This window comes from Heterodontus francisci, chromosome 12 (assembly GCF_036365525.1).
Source record: "Heterodontus francisci isolate sHetFra1 chromosome 12, sHetFra1.hap1, whole genome shotgun sequence".
In the NCBI taxonomy this organism is placed as follows: domain Eukaryota; kingdom Metazoa; phylum Chordata; class Chondrichthyes; order Heterodontiformes; family Heterodontidae; genus Heterodontus; species Heterodontus francisci.
The window spans coordinates 45,394,379-45,411,684 of NC_090382.1; the positions used below are offsets into that span (position 1 = coordinate 45,394,379).

The 17,306-nt window shown below is 41.2% G+C and overlaps 1 protein-coding gene across 5 annotated transcripts in view; it reads right to left on the bottom strand.

Moving 5' to 3' along the window:
• The window catches only part of crebrf (creb3 regulatory factor), an 83,075-nt gene that overhangs the window by 6,860 nt on the left and 58,909 nt on the right, over positions 1–17,306 (bottom strand). For 4 of the 5 annotated variants that reach the window (XM_068043384.1, XM_068043381.1, XM_068043383.1 and 1 more), the window contains 3 exons: positions 13,064–13,253; positions 3,673–3,746; positions 202–324 (listed from right to left, as the gene is read on the bottom strand). In XM_068043384.1, coding sequence (XP_067899485.1) covers positions 202–324; positions 3,673–3,746; positions 13,064–13,253 — 387 coding nt within the window. Of the gene's footprint in view, positions 1–201; positions 325–3,672; positions 3,747–9,149; positions 9,221–13,063; positions 13,254–17,306 lie in introns of those variants that run through there. The other variant, XR_010976077.1, reaches the window with a different exon arrangement.

Genomic DNA, 17,306 nt, shown 5'->3' on the forward strand with positions numbered 1-17,306 from the left:
TGCGCCTAATTTACTGCTGTTTCGATTTAGATTAATATCTAAGTAATACATATGGTACATTCAAAACAAATTTAGTGAATTGCTCCAGTGGAGTACCTTACCAAAGTTATCGATTGTTTGTAATCTTGAGGTAAACTACTGTGAAGAAAAATGAGGATGGTCAGGCAAAGAAAGAAATGCAAATAGGATATAATTTCTTACCAAGTGTTTCATTTAAGAGATTTTCAAGTTTTTCTAGCATGCTGCTGGTTCCCTTTTCCCTCTGACTCTGTACTCTATTTACTATTTCCTGTTTTATTGAGTTAATCACATAAAGCAGATGATCTGCAAAGGAAAAGATATTATGAAAGTTAGAAAATTCAAATGTAGACAAAAGCAAATGTCAATGAGATTCAAACACCTGCTGTTCTGGATCATTTATTTACAGAATATATAAAATTATATATCTTAGGGTAAAAGAAAAACACTAAACTAGTAAATTATATCAGGAAAAGAAAACTGTATAGACGTATCCAGAATCACAAACAAAATATTCTTTGTAGATCAGCAAAATTCAGTGATGTTTGCTCCATGTTGAAAATGTTGTTAGAAATGGTTTCAATGAGAAGCAAAAAACTGCATTCAAATCTCATTACCAATACCTTTAGTGAGTTTGTATGGTTAACCCTTCAACTAGAAATTGGCTCTAGCTGTAACAGTTTTGGTATTGCTACAGAAATGAAATGAAATTAATGAAATGTTATCAACTTATTGCCTCAACTTTTTTTTGCTCATCAAGGAGGGACATTGGTTCTGATATTTACTGAGAGGGGTCATTGTAGCCACTGTTATCGCGACTAGTCAACAATTTCTATTAGGCAACAATGTTTTAGCATAGCATTTCCAGATCATTATAAAAGCATGGTGCAGACCTTTGCTGACACTACAGTCCAATCTTATTTATTGTTAGGATCATTTTGCACAAAACGGGGACGGGGGTGTATGTCGGGAGTAGTGTTGGAGGTGGAGTTTTAATGGGAGATGCAAAGGGAGCCAATTCCATAAAAGAGTAACATATTACACATTATTGCATTGGATTCTGTGTTTGCAGAAGAATGGATGCAATCATATCCATGGGTCTTCTAGAGCAGCCAAAGTAAAGCTGGATAACTTTACAAATTACTACACCTCATCAGAAGAGTTGGAATTTCTATTTTAAAATCATTTCACATCCTTGGGAGAGAAATGGACAAAGGTGCAGATGTATACTGAATTATGGTGTTTGCCCTTGAAACTGCAATATGCACTTCCTGGAAATGTCTGCTCATCAAAAGAAACTATGTTGAACTAAAACACAACTTTAGTAATTAACTCAAACGAATATGGGCGGCACAGTGGCTAGCACCGCGGCCTCACAGCTCCAGGGACCCGGGTACGATTCTGGGTACTGCCTGTGCGGAGTTTGCAAGTTCTTTGTGTCTGCGTGGGTTTTCGCCGGGTGCTCCGGTTTCCTCCCACATCCAAAGTCTTGCAGGTGATAGGTAAATTGGCCGTTGTAAATTGCCCCTAGTGTAGGTAGGTGATAGGAAATATGGGATTACTGTAGGGTTAGTATAAATGCGTGGTTGTTGGTCGGCACAGACTCGGTGGGCCGAAGGGCCTGTTTCAGTGCTGTAGCTCTAAATAAATAAAATAGATAAATAAATTTAAAATGGATCCCACACTAAGTCCGCTCTGCACTATCATAGCAATTTTTATTTTCTTCCCTCCACAGGCCGACTCATCCATTTTTAAGTAGAACCAGGCTAGATTCTGCATCATCTTCAGTGGGTACACACATGGCCAGAGAATAAATTAACCCATTAGTTAGGAACTTGAGCAAAGGGCAAAATCTGAAGCAACCAAACTTAACAATTGAAGAAGAACATACTAGTTCTATCAACTACCCAAGCACTGAGCAATCACTAGTATTGCATAGAATAAACACTAGGTCCCCACAACAACTGCAGACCTTTTTCTCTCTGGAGGAGCAGGAGACATTGTTGGCTGCTCTGTCAACAGAAAATTGTGATCTGAAATGTTTTATAGTTCCACAATCTCAGAATCTGTAAATATATGCTATATTATTAATATGTACTGGTGAATATTCCATGGTTTTGCTCACAGTTATTTGGGGTAATGGTGTACCATAGCCATGTTTGTTGCAACAGGCCAAGAGGTTACAGTGCCAGGTTTGGTGCAAATTAAAAAACAATGGACAATTTAGTTACTGTTACAGCATATCAAATCAATTTCAGTAGTCTGGGTTTACTATACTACCAATTTAAGCTTGTTAATCTATGAATTTGGCCTAACCATCAGCCTCAAGAAAACGAACATCATGGGGCAGGATGTCAGAAATGCTCCATCCATCAATATTGGCGACCACGCTCTGGAAATGGTTCAAGAGTTCACCTACCTAGGCTCAACTATCACCAGTAACCTGTCTCTAGATGCAGAAATCAACAAGCGCATGGGTAAGGCTTCCACTGCTATGTTCAGACTGGCCAAGAGAGTGTGGGAAAATGGCGCACTGACACGGAACACAAAAGTCCGAGTGTATCAGGCCTGTGTCCTCAGTACCTTGCTCTACGGCAGCGAGGCCTGGACAACGTATGCCAGCCAAGAGCGACGTCTCAATTCATTCCATCTTCGCTGCCTTCGGAGAATACTTGGCATCAGGTGGCAGGACTATATCTCCAACACAGAAGTCCTTGAAGCGGCCAACATCCCCAGCTTATACACACTACTGAGTCAGCGGCGCTTGAGATGGCTTGGCCATGTGAGCCGCATGGAAGATGGCAGGATCCCCAAAGACACATTGTACAGCGAGCTCGCCACTGGTATCAGACCCACCGGCCGTCCATGTCTCCGTTATAAAGACGTCTGCAAACGCGACATGAAATCGTGTGACATTGATCACAAGTCGTGGGAGTCAGTTGCCAGCATTCGCCAGAGCTGGCGGGCAGCCATAAAGACAGGGCTAAATTGTGGCGAGTCGAAGAGACTTAGTAGTTGGCAGGAAAAAAGACAGAGGCGCAAGGGGAGAGCCAACTGTGCAACAGCCCCAACAAACAAATTTCTCTGCAGCACCTGTGGAAGAGCCTGTCACTCCAGAATTGGCCTTTATAGCCACTCCAGGCGCTGCTTCACAAACCACTGACCACCTCCAGGCGCGTATCCATTGTCTCTCGAGATAAGGAGGCCCAAAAGAATCTATGATAGAACTATCTAGTCAAAAAGTATGCATGATGGAATTGTTTTCTTACAAAGGGTGAAGATTCATGGTTCACTCAAGCTATTGTAATTACAAAAGCAAAGTACTGTAGATGCTGGAAGATTGAAATAAAAACAGAAAATACTGGAAATACTCAGCAGGTCTGGCATCATCTGTGGACAGAGAAACAGAGTTAATGTTTCAGGTCGGCGATCCTTGCCCATCACAGACCTTCCCCCTTTGTTCTTTCCTCCCCTCCCCACTTTTCTCGCCTTGAGAACTTAAACTTGAAGCACTCCCAGTTTCGATGAAGGTCACCTAACATTAGCTCTGTTTCTAACTCCACAGATGCTGCTGGATCTGCTGAGTATTTCCAGCATTTTCTGATTTTGTTTTAAATACAATTAGCCTTAACAAAATGTATGAGATTATCTTACCATATTCGGTATTGAGACCCCAAAGCTTTACTTTATTAGCCTCATACTGAGCCTTTTTCTTTAGGCGGCAAGCCCTGCAGATAAAAACATACAATTAGGAGACACTAACATTCACAAATGATTATTACTGGAACTTAAGTTTGTTATTTGGGAACTTATTAAGGTGAATGATATCAGTACCAGGAAATGGAACCAATTTCCACTTTGAGCTTTCAGAATGTCAGCATTGAGTACTCCCATTTCAGGTATAGCCAGCTAATCAAAGACAGAATTCTAATTGTCAGAATTGCATACGGCATTTTTATTTTCTCCAGTAACATTTTAGACTCAAACCACACTAAAAGCATTTTTTTTTTAAATAAAAGGCTGCTTCTGTAAAAGTAAAATCAGTCAAGTCCTCCTTGTTCCTACACCAGACCTGCCACCTTCGAAAAAGGTCAGTGTGAGAAGCTTATTCTACATGGATGCAGATCTGTTTTTTTAACCCTTCCCCTTGTAATGTGCTGTACAGAGACAGGCAACTAGTTCGGTTTCTGCCTTCATATATGCCTAGTAAAATTCACTACACTTGAAGCTGCTAAACAGTAAGTTTCTTTGAGACAATTGAATAATAATTTATTTAACTCTCATTCCAATGTATATAAATCAATAGAGAGATCGATAAAAATGAAGCTTTTGCTAGCCCAATGTTCAGTTAGTTAAGGCAATATGTAGCGATGCCATATAAGCCAGAAACTTCCCAGGTTTGTTTCCCAATCTATGCTAAGTCAGCTGATCTCAGCCATATCAGGGTCTTTACAGCCAACATGCATTTGTAACAGGTAGGTCATGTCCAATGAACCTAATTGATTTTTTTGAGGAAATAACTAAAATAGAAGTCAAGAGAATGTCAAAGGTTATATGGATTGCAAGGCATTCGATAAAGTTCCACAGAAGAGACTGTAAGCTAAAATTAAACCACATGGACTTGAAGGCAAATTATTGACCTGGTTAGGAGATTGGTTAGGTGATGGTAAAGAGTAGGGATAATGGGTATGTATTTGAATTTGAAGGAAGGAACTAGTGTTGTCCCAAAAGGATCTGTGCTGGGCACTCAACTATTCCCTATATTTATTAATGATTTAGATAACGCAATGGAAAGCCATATATCCAACTTTCTGATGACAAAGATTGGTGGCATGGTAAGTGGTGGAGACAGAAGCATAAAATTACAAAGTGAGTCAGGAAAACTGTGGCAGATCAATTTCAACGCAGGGAAATTGTGAGGTTATCAATTTTGGACTAAAAGAATAGATTCAAGTAGTGCTTAAATTGTGAAAAGCTGGGAACAGTGGATGCCCAAAATGATTTAGGGGTGCATGTACACAGATCACTAAAATGTAGTTTATAGAGCAGTATAGTGATCTGGGTAAGGACAAGCAGAGGGTTACAGGAAGGGGCAGAGTGTTTAACAGTAACAGTGCATGAGTGAATAAGGTCAAATCAGGGGAAATCAGGGGAAAATGGTAAAAAATTAAAATTAATGAAGCATTCTCAACAAGACAGACAAATTAATGGCACAACTAGAGATAAATAGGTTTGATCTAATAGCCATTGCTGAAACATGGTTGCTTGGAGACAAGATTAGAAACTAAATATTCCACAGTACTTGACGTATCAAGAAGAGAGACAAAATGGAAAAGGGGAGTAGCACTGATGATAAAGGAAGATATAATGACACTAGTGGGAAAGGATCTTAGCTCAGAAGGTCAGGAGCTTGTAACAAAGACAATGCAATAATTGCGGGGAACTTTAATCTTCATATAGACTGGACAAATCAAATGGTCATGGAACCAACTCGAGAACAAGTTATTTGTATCCTGTCCTGTGTAAGGAGACAGAATTAATTAGTAATCTCATTGCAAGGAATCATCTGGGAAAGAGCAATCATAATACGATCAAGTTCAAGAGTAACATACTTAAGTCCAAAAACCAATTACATAGGTGTGAGGGGCAAGTTGGTGGAAGTAGATTGGGAAAATAGATTAAAAAGGTATGCCAGTAAAAGAGCAATGACGAACATTTAAAGGAATATTTCATAATTCTTAATGAATATATATTTTCTTGAGAAATAAAAACTCCACAAGAAAAATGATCCCTTTGTGGCCAATTAAAAAGGTTAAAGATAGCATTAGATTAAAAGAAGAGGGTAATAATGTTGCCAGTAATGGCAAGCCTGAGGATTAAGAGAGATTTAGAAACCAGCAAAGGATGATCAAAAAATGAGAGGGAGGCAATAAGATGAGAGTAAACTTTAAACTGTTAATACTTCTTGCAACAGCTTCTACATGTATAAAGGCAAAGAAAAGCAAAAGTAAATGTGGGTTCCTTAAAGGCTAAGACAGGAGAAATTATAATGGGGAATAAGCAAATGGCAGAGATGTTAAACAAATATTTTGTATCTGTCTTCACAGTAGAACACAAAAAAAATACAGAAATCGTCGTGAACCAACAATATAATAAGAGTGAGAAACTTAACATAATCAATATTACTAAAGTACTGGAAGAATTAATGAATCTAAAAGCCAACAAATCCCCTATGCCTAATGGCCTACATCATAGAGTTCTAAAAAAGAGGTGGCTGGAGAGAAGGTGGATGCATTGGTTGGGATCTTATAAAATTCTTTAGAATGTGGAATGGTCCCAGTGGATTGGAAAGCAGCAAATAAAATACCGCTATTCTAGAAAGGAGGGAGAAAGAAAACTGAACTACAGGCCAGTTAGCTGCATATCTGTCATCAGGAAAATATTATAATCCATTATTAAGGAAGTGTGAAGATGGCACTCAGAAAATCATATTATGTGGCAGAGTCAACAATGTTTTATGAAAAGGAAATGGTGTTTAGCCAATCTATTAAGAGTTTTTTGGGGATGTAACTAGCAGGGTAGATAAAGCGGAGCCCAGTGGATGCAGTATATTTGGATTTTCAAAAGACATTCAATAAAGCACCACACAAAAAGGTTGTTGCACAAGATAAAGGCTCATGGGGTTGGGGTAATATACTAGCATAGATAGGGGATTGGTTAAAGGACAGAAACAGTGTAGCAATAAGTGGATCATTTTCAGGTTGGCAGTCTGTTACTAGGGGTGTATCACAAAGATCAGTGCAGGGGACTCAGCTCTTTCAAATCTATATTAGTGACTTTGATGAAAGGACCGAATGTAATGCATCCAAGGTTTGCAGATAATACAAAGCTGGGTGGAAAAGTAAGTTGTGAGGAGGGGAGGGGAATTTTATGCTCTCCTCCGTGGTGAGTTTGGAGGCGGGAGAACAATTATTCAGCCAGGGTCCTTAATTCCGGAGTAGGCCCGTCGCTGTTCACTTAAGTGTCTAACTTGCACATAATGCGGCGGGCCTTCCCCAGAGGAGGTGACGTGGGGCTTTCGCCGGTGCTTTAGCCAGTGGTTGAGACCCCTGTCACCCACATAAAATCCTGGCCAGAATATTTTTTAAAAAGGTAAGAAAACGTTGGTGTCCCGAGGGATTTGGGTGTCCTTATGCATGAAACACAGTTAGCATGCAGGTACAGCAAACAATTGGGAAGGCAAATGGTATGTTGGCCTTTATTGCAAGGGGATTGGAGTACAACAGTAAGGAAGTCTTGCTGCAATTGTACAGAGTTTTAGAGTTGTACAGACCACACTTGGAGTACAGTGTAGTTTTAGTTTCCGTACCCAAGGAAGGATATACTAGCCTCAGGACATGGTGCAACGAAGGTTCACTAGATTGATTCCTGGGATGAGAAGGTTGCCCCAAGAGGAACGATTTAGCAGAATGGACCTATACTCTCCAGAGTTTAGAAGAGGTGATCTCATTGAAACATAAGATTCTAATGGTAAGATAGATGCAAAGAGGCTGTTTCCCATGGCTAGAGAGTATAGAACTGGGGACATAGTACAGGGTCAAGGGGTGACCATCTAGGACTGACATAGGGAGAAATTTCTTCACTCGAAGGGTTGTGAATCTTTGGAATTCTCTACCCCAGAGGGATGTGGATACTCAGTCATTAAGTATATTCAAGCCTGAGATTGGAAGTTTTTTTGGAAGGAAATCAAGGCATATGGGACTCGGGAAGGAAACGAGTTGAAGTCAAAGATCAGCCATGATTCTTATGGATGGCAAAGCAGGTTCAATTGGCTGAATGGCCTACTCCTGCTCCTATTTCTTATCTTGTGTTTCTTAGTAGTCAGGTACAAAAATAATCAAAAAGGCTAATGGAATGTTAGCCTTTATAACTAGAGGGCTAGAATACAAAAAGGGAGGAAGTTTTGCAACAGCTATACAAAATTCTGGTGAGACCACATCTGGAGTACAGTGGACAGTTCTAGGCACCGCACCTTGTTAAGGATATATTGGCCTTGTGAGAAACAAAGTACAGCTTCACCAGAATGTTCCAGTGTTCTAAGGCTAGATTATGAGGAACAATCCGATAAGCTGGACTTGTATTCCCTGGAACATGGAAGGTTGAGGGACGATTTGAGTGAGGCTTTTAGGATTTTGAAAGGAATTGGTAGGATAGGAGACAAATTTTTCCACTTGTGGGGGAGTCTAGGCCAAGGGCATAACTTTAAAATCAGAGCGAGGCTATTCAGGAGAAAGCTTAGGAAACACTTCATGCAAAAGGTGGTAGAAGTGTGGAACTAATCGTCACAAAAAGATGTTAGCTCAATTAATAAATTTTAAATTTTAATATCAGTAGATTTTTGCTAGCCAAGGACATTAAGGGATATGGAGCCAAGGTGATTAGGTAGAGTTAGGATACAAATCAGCCATGTTTTCACTGAAGCATGGGACAGGCTTGAGGGGCTTAATGGCCTACTCCTGTTCTCATATTCCTTACAATTGGCCTCAATGTTTTCTAACTAGGGACAGGAATACCAGCTTGGTTCCCACACTTGCTTCCTATCCAGCAACCTGTTTTTAAAGAATGCTTGTATGCAAGCATGGACGAGGACGGAATCAGTCACAGCTGAGGTATTCTTTCGCTCACTTATTGAGCAGCTGATTGAAATTCATTGCCTAGGTTCACACAGGAGCACCTACAGACCCCAGTAAAAGAGCCAATGTCTTCAGAGAAAAGAAATGGAGAGAAAATTGGAAGGAAAATAAGAGATCTTTATCAGTTTTAAATGCACACTTTACACATATACAGCACAGAATCAAATGTGACTACGAACAAAAATGTGTCTGATTAAAGGGAGATCCAATTTTCAATTGTTGGAGGAACTTATTATCTCCTCATTGGTTTGTCAACAAAATCAGCTTCCAGACTGTTTGTTCAGCCAACCAAAAGCAGCTTCTATTTATTAAACATGTGAATTAGAACTTATAACAATGAAAGTCAGACACAGCATGCAAACTTACACTATAAAATGCAGTTTAAGAAATACTATGTCATCAAAGCTGAATCTCCTTGGAATAAAGATCATTACTCACCTTTAGAATAATGTAGTCATCATTTTCTGAAAAGGTACACTCCACATCCCAAGGGTAGGTAGCCTATTCAACTGGGGGGAAAAAAAAATAAAAAAAAAATTACAGGGCTGTGCCTCCGCTACTACTGCGTGAAGTTTACCAACACTCCTGGCAGAGAACAGAGTTAGGAACAAAGTCCTTTTGACAGCAGCTTTAAATCTACAGTAGCCATAGGCTCAAAAGGGGCTGGGGTGGGGTTGCATCAGGTTATACAGCACTAAGATCCCATGCTTGCACCAAGCACTTAGGTGGGGTCTTAATGTGGGGAGAAAATTCAAGGAATGGCTTTCCAAAGAGTTTCCTTCCACTAGGGAATGACAGGCAGAGATAGCTTAGGCAGAGACCTCCATGGAGTTGTGCTGAAGTCCTTCAAACAGCAATTCCAGGGCATAAGTGAACAATCATTAGAGAGGACCAAATCTAAAGATCAGAGGTAAATAGTTAACAGCCTAGACAGATTTCAAATGCTAAAAGTTGAAGAAAGGTATTACTGCAAAATTCTGTCGCGGACAATTTAAGTTTCTTGGAAGAAGAGTCGTCGAAAATAAGGTTTAGCCCATTATTATTGACAAAGAAAAGCTAAAGTAGACTTACACAGTGGTCATCACAGCTTAGGCCTTGATATACAAGTACTTGAAAGACAAAATGGTGAGCCAAAGATGGCTCTGAATGTCAAAATCGTACAGTGGCATTCTTACGTCCCTTCATCAACGATTGGGGGCGGGTGGGTGGTGGGGGGGGCGTTGATGAGATGGCTGAGTAAAGAGACAAACTTAAGAGGCTGGACAAGTTTGATTGCCACCTATAGGACAGTATGAAAGAACAAACCCGAATATGACTAATAGCAATTTGAAATATTTTAAAACTCCAAGCTTGAGCCCAGCTGTTTATGCTCTCAAGCTGTATCACACAGTAACAGTGTATTTACCATCATCCTGTTTAATGACGCGCAACTCTAACAAGTAGGTTGTCTGATTGTGATTGCAGTCTTCACTGTGTACAAAACAAAGCACTGATTTAAGTTGCTTTCCTCAGAGAGCCATCAAGTAGGCCTAGCTACGTGTGTTGTTAAGTGACATGGGTGGATGACACGTAGCCTGCCACAGTATTATGCTATGTCTGTCTCTCAATAAACTGCTCACTGTCCAGAATTCTATCCAAATGCAGTAACAAAAATGGGGGTTAGACTGTGCTCCAAAAGAGGAGGACATGAGGCTGCAGTGATGCCCCTTCCCCATTACAAAATTGTTTCTAGTTGATCTCAGATGTTCAGCAATCACCATTTTTTTAAATCTCCAATTGTAAAGCTTTAGTAAGGTTATGGGAAGTCATAATGATTTGCAATGGATGAGTGGATTTAATCCTTAATACATCAGATTATCCATGAATAGTCAACTGGTTAGGGGCAGGTTTCAGACTATTGCCCTTTCTGTAACAAGAAATTTGCTTTGATATGGAGCCAGATGATGAAGTTCCAAGTAGAAGACAAGCCCAGAGTGCTCGAGATTCTGAGAACAGTATGGTGCTATTAGGATTATTTTATTAATCACGGAAAAAGGAGAACAAAAGGAACATAGATCGTAATTTCTCTATCTGGGGAAAAAGAACAATATGGTGCCAAGTTATTGGCAGGAGGATGATTCCCAAAGTCTTCACCATCTGAGTGTCTGAGAGTTCAATTCTAGGACTTGTCTTGGGTAAACGTCAATAATCCTCTAGAAAAGGCTGAATGTGTAGAAATTATCCTGAACCTTGTAAATGTCACACGTGCTTACTATTTGAAAGCAAAAGTTGTTTCTATAGCAATCCACGATGATGCCTTGTGGAAGAATGCATCTCAGAGGTTGATGGTTGAAAGTCAGCACATTTTTTGAATGATGGCAAGTGTAATATCTATCACAAACATTTTTTTTTTTTAAAGGAACTTCTGACTTAAGACATCACAAATAGGTTTGAACGCCTCTGTCCTTGTGGAAAATAGGAGATAAAAGTAATAGAATTTTCACCTTCATTGCTTTAAAATATTTTGTCAACTGCTGAGAGTGAGTTGTGTCATATCTTTTCTACTTTGGTGTCCAATTTAACATGATCACTATCTTTGAAAGGGCACAACAAACCTGATGGTTTTCCAGAAATGGTTATTAGCGAGCTTGCCCCAGTCTGAACGGCAGCAAGTCAGAAGTAGATGTGACAACAGAGCTACGGCCCTGGCATCACTAGATGGGGGAAGCAATGGAAGGGATTGTGAAGGGATTCATTCTTCTTGTGAAAATTGTAGGTATCTGTGCCTGAGTGAAGCCTTTTACAGCTCACTGAAAACTGAAGCCTTCAAAACATTTATTGTTTCTCAATTGTCTGTACAGGTTTGCTTTTGGACCTAAAGCCTTAATAACTTACCTGCTGTGCCTAGACTTCATGAATCTCTTTTCTTTTGTTTCCAGAAAGATTTCAGTTGTTTAACAGTGCCATATTTTGAATGTCCATGAACATTCCTGAGAGCGTGCATCAGCACAAGACAACTACTTCAGTATTAGAATAAACCAACACAGGTAAAACAAATTCCAAACTAATAGTGGAAGATAATGTCTCCTATATCCAGCCTTCTGCAGTGATGTGGGATAATATCAGATGCTTCTGCCTTATGGCAACTCTCTATGGTCAGCTCTTAAAATACATGTATGTTTCCTCCACTGTGACTTAAAACAGCACAGGCTCTTTTCAGAGACTACACAGACATCATGGTCAGTGCAAATGTATTACCATGGTGATACATTTCTCATCCTACAATCCAGGTCTGGAACTGGAACGCTGGGGAAACTCAGCTTGAGCAGAATGGAAAAAAGCTTAGTAAATGATCTAGGAGCAGCCTGCTCCACAGAAATTTGCAGGTCTGAAATGAAGCTCCAGTTCCTTTGATATATGCCTGTTTTTCCTCTCAGAAGACATATTAAATGAGGAGATCTCATTCAACAGAAGATGATCTCTAATGTAGTCAAACTGGATGATAGAACTTCTTTGATACCCGTTTGTATTTTGGATGAACAATGACTCTGTAAACTCTTTGGTTTGCGCTACTACAGAAATACAAGAGATCATACAATCCTGTGGTCAAGATGGCACTCGATGCCCCATTTATACTACTTAGTGATGGAGAAGAACTTTCTGCAGCTGATGCAGAATTTTAAATTCATCTGAAGATAATTAGACTGAATTTTCTTTCAAAAGGAGGAAATTTGGGCCATCAAGGCAGCAAAAACTGTTGATTGAGAAGACTCCTTATGCGATGCAACAAACATAATGCAACGGGTGTTAATGGTGGGAGGAAAATAACTGAAGATGGATGCCTGGAGGTGCCCCTGTATAGTGCAAGTATCACACAGTTACATTAAAATCGAAAGGGACAGGTGTCCCTGTGATTTTCCCAGTTGGATAGGCCACCTATGTGTAACGTATGTGGAGTAGTCAATGAAGATAATACAAAAAAAAGTGAGTTTCATCTTTCAATTATGTTAGAAAAACTGTCTTTATTAACATGTCCAAAACAAAAACTTTTCCAAATATCCAACTTTCAGTTAAGAAAGGTGGGTTAATTTAGCATATGGGTAGAATGAAAATATGGCGTGCTGTATTTAAATCACAGCATTTCGCCTCTTTTGTACAAAAAGTGAGAATGGGTAGATATGGAAAAGATAATTTGAGCTCTACCCACCCTTTACAGTATAAATAGAAATTAATTTTTGAGGGGATGAGGATACATATCCATTTTTGATAAGATTGAAACATACCTCTGGTAATAAATATTTTTTTAAAATGGTTTCAGTTGTATAGGATTAACACTGTATATACACAGTGCTGTTTAGAATTCTTCTCATTACCTGGATGCTAGTTTGTTCTTCTCTTTTCTGGATCTTGGTCTGGCCGTTAATGGCAGTTCACTTACAGGCGTCAGATCACTAATCACCTTGTTTAGTTTTCTAAGTTCATTTCCAATCTGTAGGAGTTTTCTTGGATTTGGAGTCAAGTCTTCCACATCTGTCCTGCGAGATTTCTTCACTAAATATTTTCCTATTTTGACAAGAACACATACCATTAGCTTATTGAGATTCACCATAATTCTATGAAACTAAATAACATTTGGGATACTGTATATGAGCAATCTGAGACATGACATGAGGCAAGTGTAGTGTGCTTGGGAGGAACCAGTGACTTTGGACTTATGGCTCCCAAAGCTCTCCGCCACTGCAGTTCCAACAAGTAACTTTAGAATAGTACAATTTTTAAAACATTTGAACTGTCGTGGTGTGGTGTGGTGTGGCTCTCATCACCAAATCACGCTTTGGTCAGTCTTCCTATTCCTTGCTTTTTTTCTCCTTTGTTTGCAATCTCTGATCATTTCATTGTCTTCTTTGGCCTCCTTATCTCGAGAGACAATGGGTAAGCGCCTGGAGGTGGTCAGTGGTGTGTGGAGCAGCGCCTGGAGTGGCTATAAAGGCCAATTCTAGAGTGACAGGCTCTTCCACAGGTGCTGCAGAGAAATTTGTTTGTCGGGGTTGTTACACAGTTGGCTCTCCCCTTACGCTTTTGTCTTTTTTCCTGCCAACTGCTAAGTCTCTTCGACTCGCCACACTTTAGCCCCGTCTTTATGGCTGCCCGCCATTTCCTTGTACCGCTCTCCATTCACATGCCCCTTCCCACTCCCAACCCTACTTGCTTCTATTTCCGCCCCTGGAAAAAACACTCTCAATTACACTTTCAAAATCCCAACTGTCTAGCCTTTGGCGCTCCATTCACAACATTTCTGCAGTTACTAGTCTGCTCAATTGCCCCCTCACCTCCACCTTTGATGCCCTAGTACCCATTAAAACCATCACAAATTTCCTCACTATGGCTGTTCTCCCTGGTGCAGCCCTCATCTCCAGTCCTTTGTGTCCAAAAGTTGCAGGCATGATCATTTATGGAGACCAGTTGGTTTAGCCATTCACTGCCAGATCTGGCTGGACCACATAAAGCTCTATCGAGTCCTGCTCTTGTCTGCCAAAACTGCTATTCCAGGATCATCCTGCAATGCAAAGATAACCTTCGGCTTCTTTTCTCTACTGCAATCTTCGTAAACCCCTCACCCCTATCTCCTCCACCCTCACCTCCAATAACGTATGAGGAGTTCATGCACTTATTTGTCACTAAAATGGACAGCATCCAGCTGCTGCTGCCACGTTACTCCCTTCCCCTAGCCCACTGGGCCAAAATTCCTCAAGCTCCTCCCTGCCCTAGCTCTAACTTTTCTCCCATCTCCCCTCATGCTCTCTACAAGCTCACCTTGTCCGTGAAACCCTTCTCTGGTCTCTTGACCCTATTCCCACTGCTGACCAACAATGTTCCCTTTCATTTCCCTATGTTACACTGCGCTTTGTAAGATTGCTGTGTGTTCATACATGTGCGTATCTTAAAGGGGTCACATCTTGTGCACAGCCCATTTGTCTCCTGCAGAGTGTTTTCTGGACTGCTGCGCAGCCGTGCACCAGTGCAGCTTAGAGGCAACATTGCCACCAACTTCCTTTGCTGGGTCCCACATTAGCTGCTATTTTTAATGGTCGTCTCTCCTCAGGTACTGTCCCCCCTCCCTTAAATGTGCTATCATCACCCCTCTTGTTAAAAAAACGTTGACCTCTCCATCCTTGCAAACTATTGCCCCATCTCCAAGCTTCCTTTCCTCTCCAAAGTCCTTGAATGTGGCGTGCCCTCCTTTGGCGCTGTTGACCACACCGTTCTCCTCCAAGCCTCTCCCCCATTGTCCAGCTGGTTGGGACTGCACTCGTCTGATGCCATTCTTATCTATCCAGTCGGAGCCAGAGAACCATCTGCAATGGCTTCTCTTCCCACTTCCGCACCACTAACTAGAGTGTCCACCAAGGATCTGGTCCTTGGTCCCTTCCTATTTCTCATCTACATGCTGCTCCTCAGTGACATCATCCAAAAGTACCAACAGTTACCACATGTACACTGATACCACCCAGCTCTAACTCACTACCACCTCCGACCACACATCTGTGCCATCATTAAGACCACCTATTCTCACCTCGGTAACATCGTCTGACTCCACCTCAGCTCAACTGCAGCTGAAATTCTCATCCAGGCCTTTATTACCTCTAGATTTGAGTATTCCAACAGACTCCTGACCGGCCTTCCATTTTCCACCCTCTGTAAACTTGAGGTTATCCAAAACTCTGCTGCCCTGTGTCCTAACTCACACCAAGTCCCATTCACCCATCACCCCTGTTCTCACCGAGCTACATTGCCTTAAGCTGCCAAGGCTGTAAACTCTGGAAATCCTCTTTAAACCTCTCCACCTCTCTTTCCTCCTTTAAGACATTCCTGAAAAGATACTTCTTTGATCATCTGCCAAATATCTCATGTGGCTCAGTATCAAATTTTGTTGGATTACTCTCCTGTAAAGCGCCTTGGGACATTTTACTCCATTAAAGACATTATATAAATACAAGTTGTTGTTGCTGGCAGCAATAAGAAAATCACAAATGAATTATTTTTTAAATGTTAAAGCAGCTATCTGCTCACATTCAGTTTGGCAATGTCACTCTTGTCAATTCAGAGGAAGAACCTGAAAGATAATTTATATGGCAATAAATCAAAAATACAACTTTAAAATTAATTTGAAAATAGAATATCTTATTGAATCTGTATATCTTGCATGAATATTTTTTGAAAGGTGGTGGTAAATCAGTTTTAAAATGACGACTGTCTTATTTAGTACCTTTTACCAAAATAGTTTAACTGTGTCATCTTCCATCATACAGAATGACAAGAATTATAGTTTGCAATACATTACTTACTGAAGAATATGCTATCAGGGTTAATTCATACACAGGGGCTGCATTTGACTCATTGCAGCACTGAATAAAGATGCAGGTTTTGCTTGGAAAACTGGATCCACTCATGAAATCAGTCATCAAGCTACTAACACAAGCAGAGAGGTATTAGAAAAATCTGGGATGGAATTCTGGTGCCTGGGAGGGAGTCCTGATGCCAGGACGCAGAACGGGTGGCGTGGTAGAGTGGGTGGGTGGCAACAGGACGCGCAATTGTCTTGGGACTATTCAATTAACAGCCAGCCAATAAAGCCGTGCGGGCGGGCGAACGAATGTACCAGAGAACAAGCAGGCACCATATTTTAAGTGAAGGCAACACTCTCTGGGAAGGCATCAGACATTAAAATGGAGGCCTGACAAATTTTGCACTTGTAAGATAGCAGCATCTCAAGGACGGGCAAACAGCCAAGTTTAGTGCTGCCTCTCTGGTGGTGCTCCTCCAGGCTGCAAGGGTGCGGAGGGAAGTCCCATTCCCTAGCGACGGCAAGAGGAGGCCAGCAAGGCTGACCAAAAAGACATGGCTGGAGATTGCCAAGGAGGTCAGCAGCTGAGGGGTGGTCCTGAGCACACGGCTGCAGTGCTGGAAGTGGCTCAACAAATTGATGCAGTCAGGAAAGCTGAGTGGAGATCATAACATGAAGCTCAAAACCTTGAAAATCACAAAAAGTATAGTTGGCATGCGAGAGGATGGTGTCCACCCAGGCACAGGCCATGATCAGGCACCAGCACTTGCTGTCAGATGAATAGTAGCTTTTTAGGGGAGGACCCTGGTCAGTCGGACATGACCACTGCACTTGTCAAAAGTGAGTGGTCGTAATTAGCAGGCATTTTTGTGGCGCTATGATGGGCATTGAGGCTGCCACCAACAAAGGTATGCAGTGTGTCTATGAAGGGCAAGTTTTAATTTTTATCTCCGTGCTTGCAGAAGAGAGATCACAATTCCCGAGAAAGACGAAAGACTGGAGGAAACATACCATTTCTAGCAGTGCTGAGTCTGATAGAGGAGAAGGCGATGAAACGAGATGGCCTGGGAGTAGGACAGGCTGTTGCAAATAGTGATACGGGTGTGGATCCACGAGACAGTAAGTAATCTAATGTAAGAGGCCATTAAATCTTCTGATGAGCATTAGCACTGGCGCTCCTGTGCCCATCACTAGGCACAGGGAGTTCCATTTATAGGGCAGTCAGAAGGTGGTGGTGGAATGTGCAGTGCCCACACACGACTCCTCCCTCT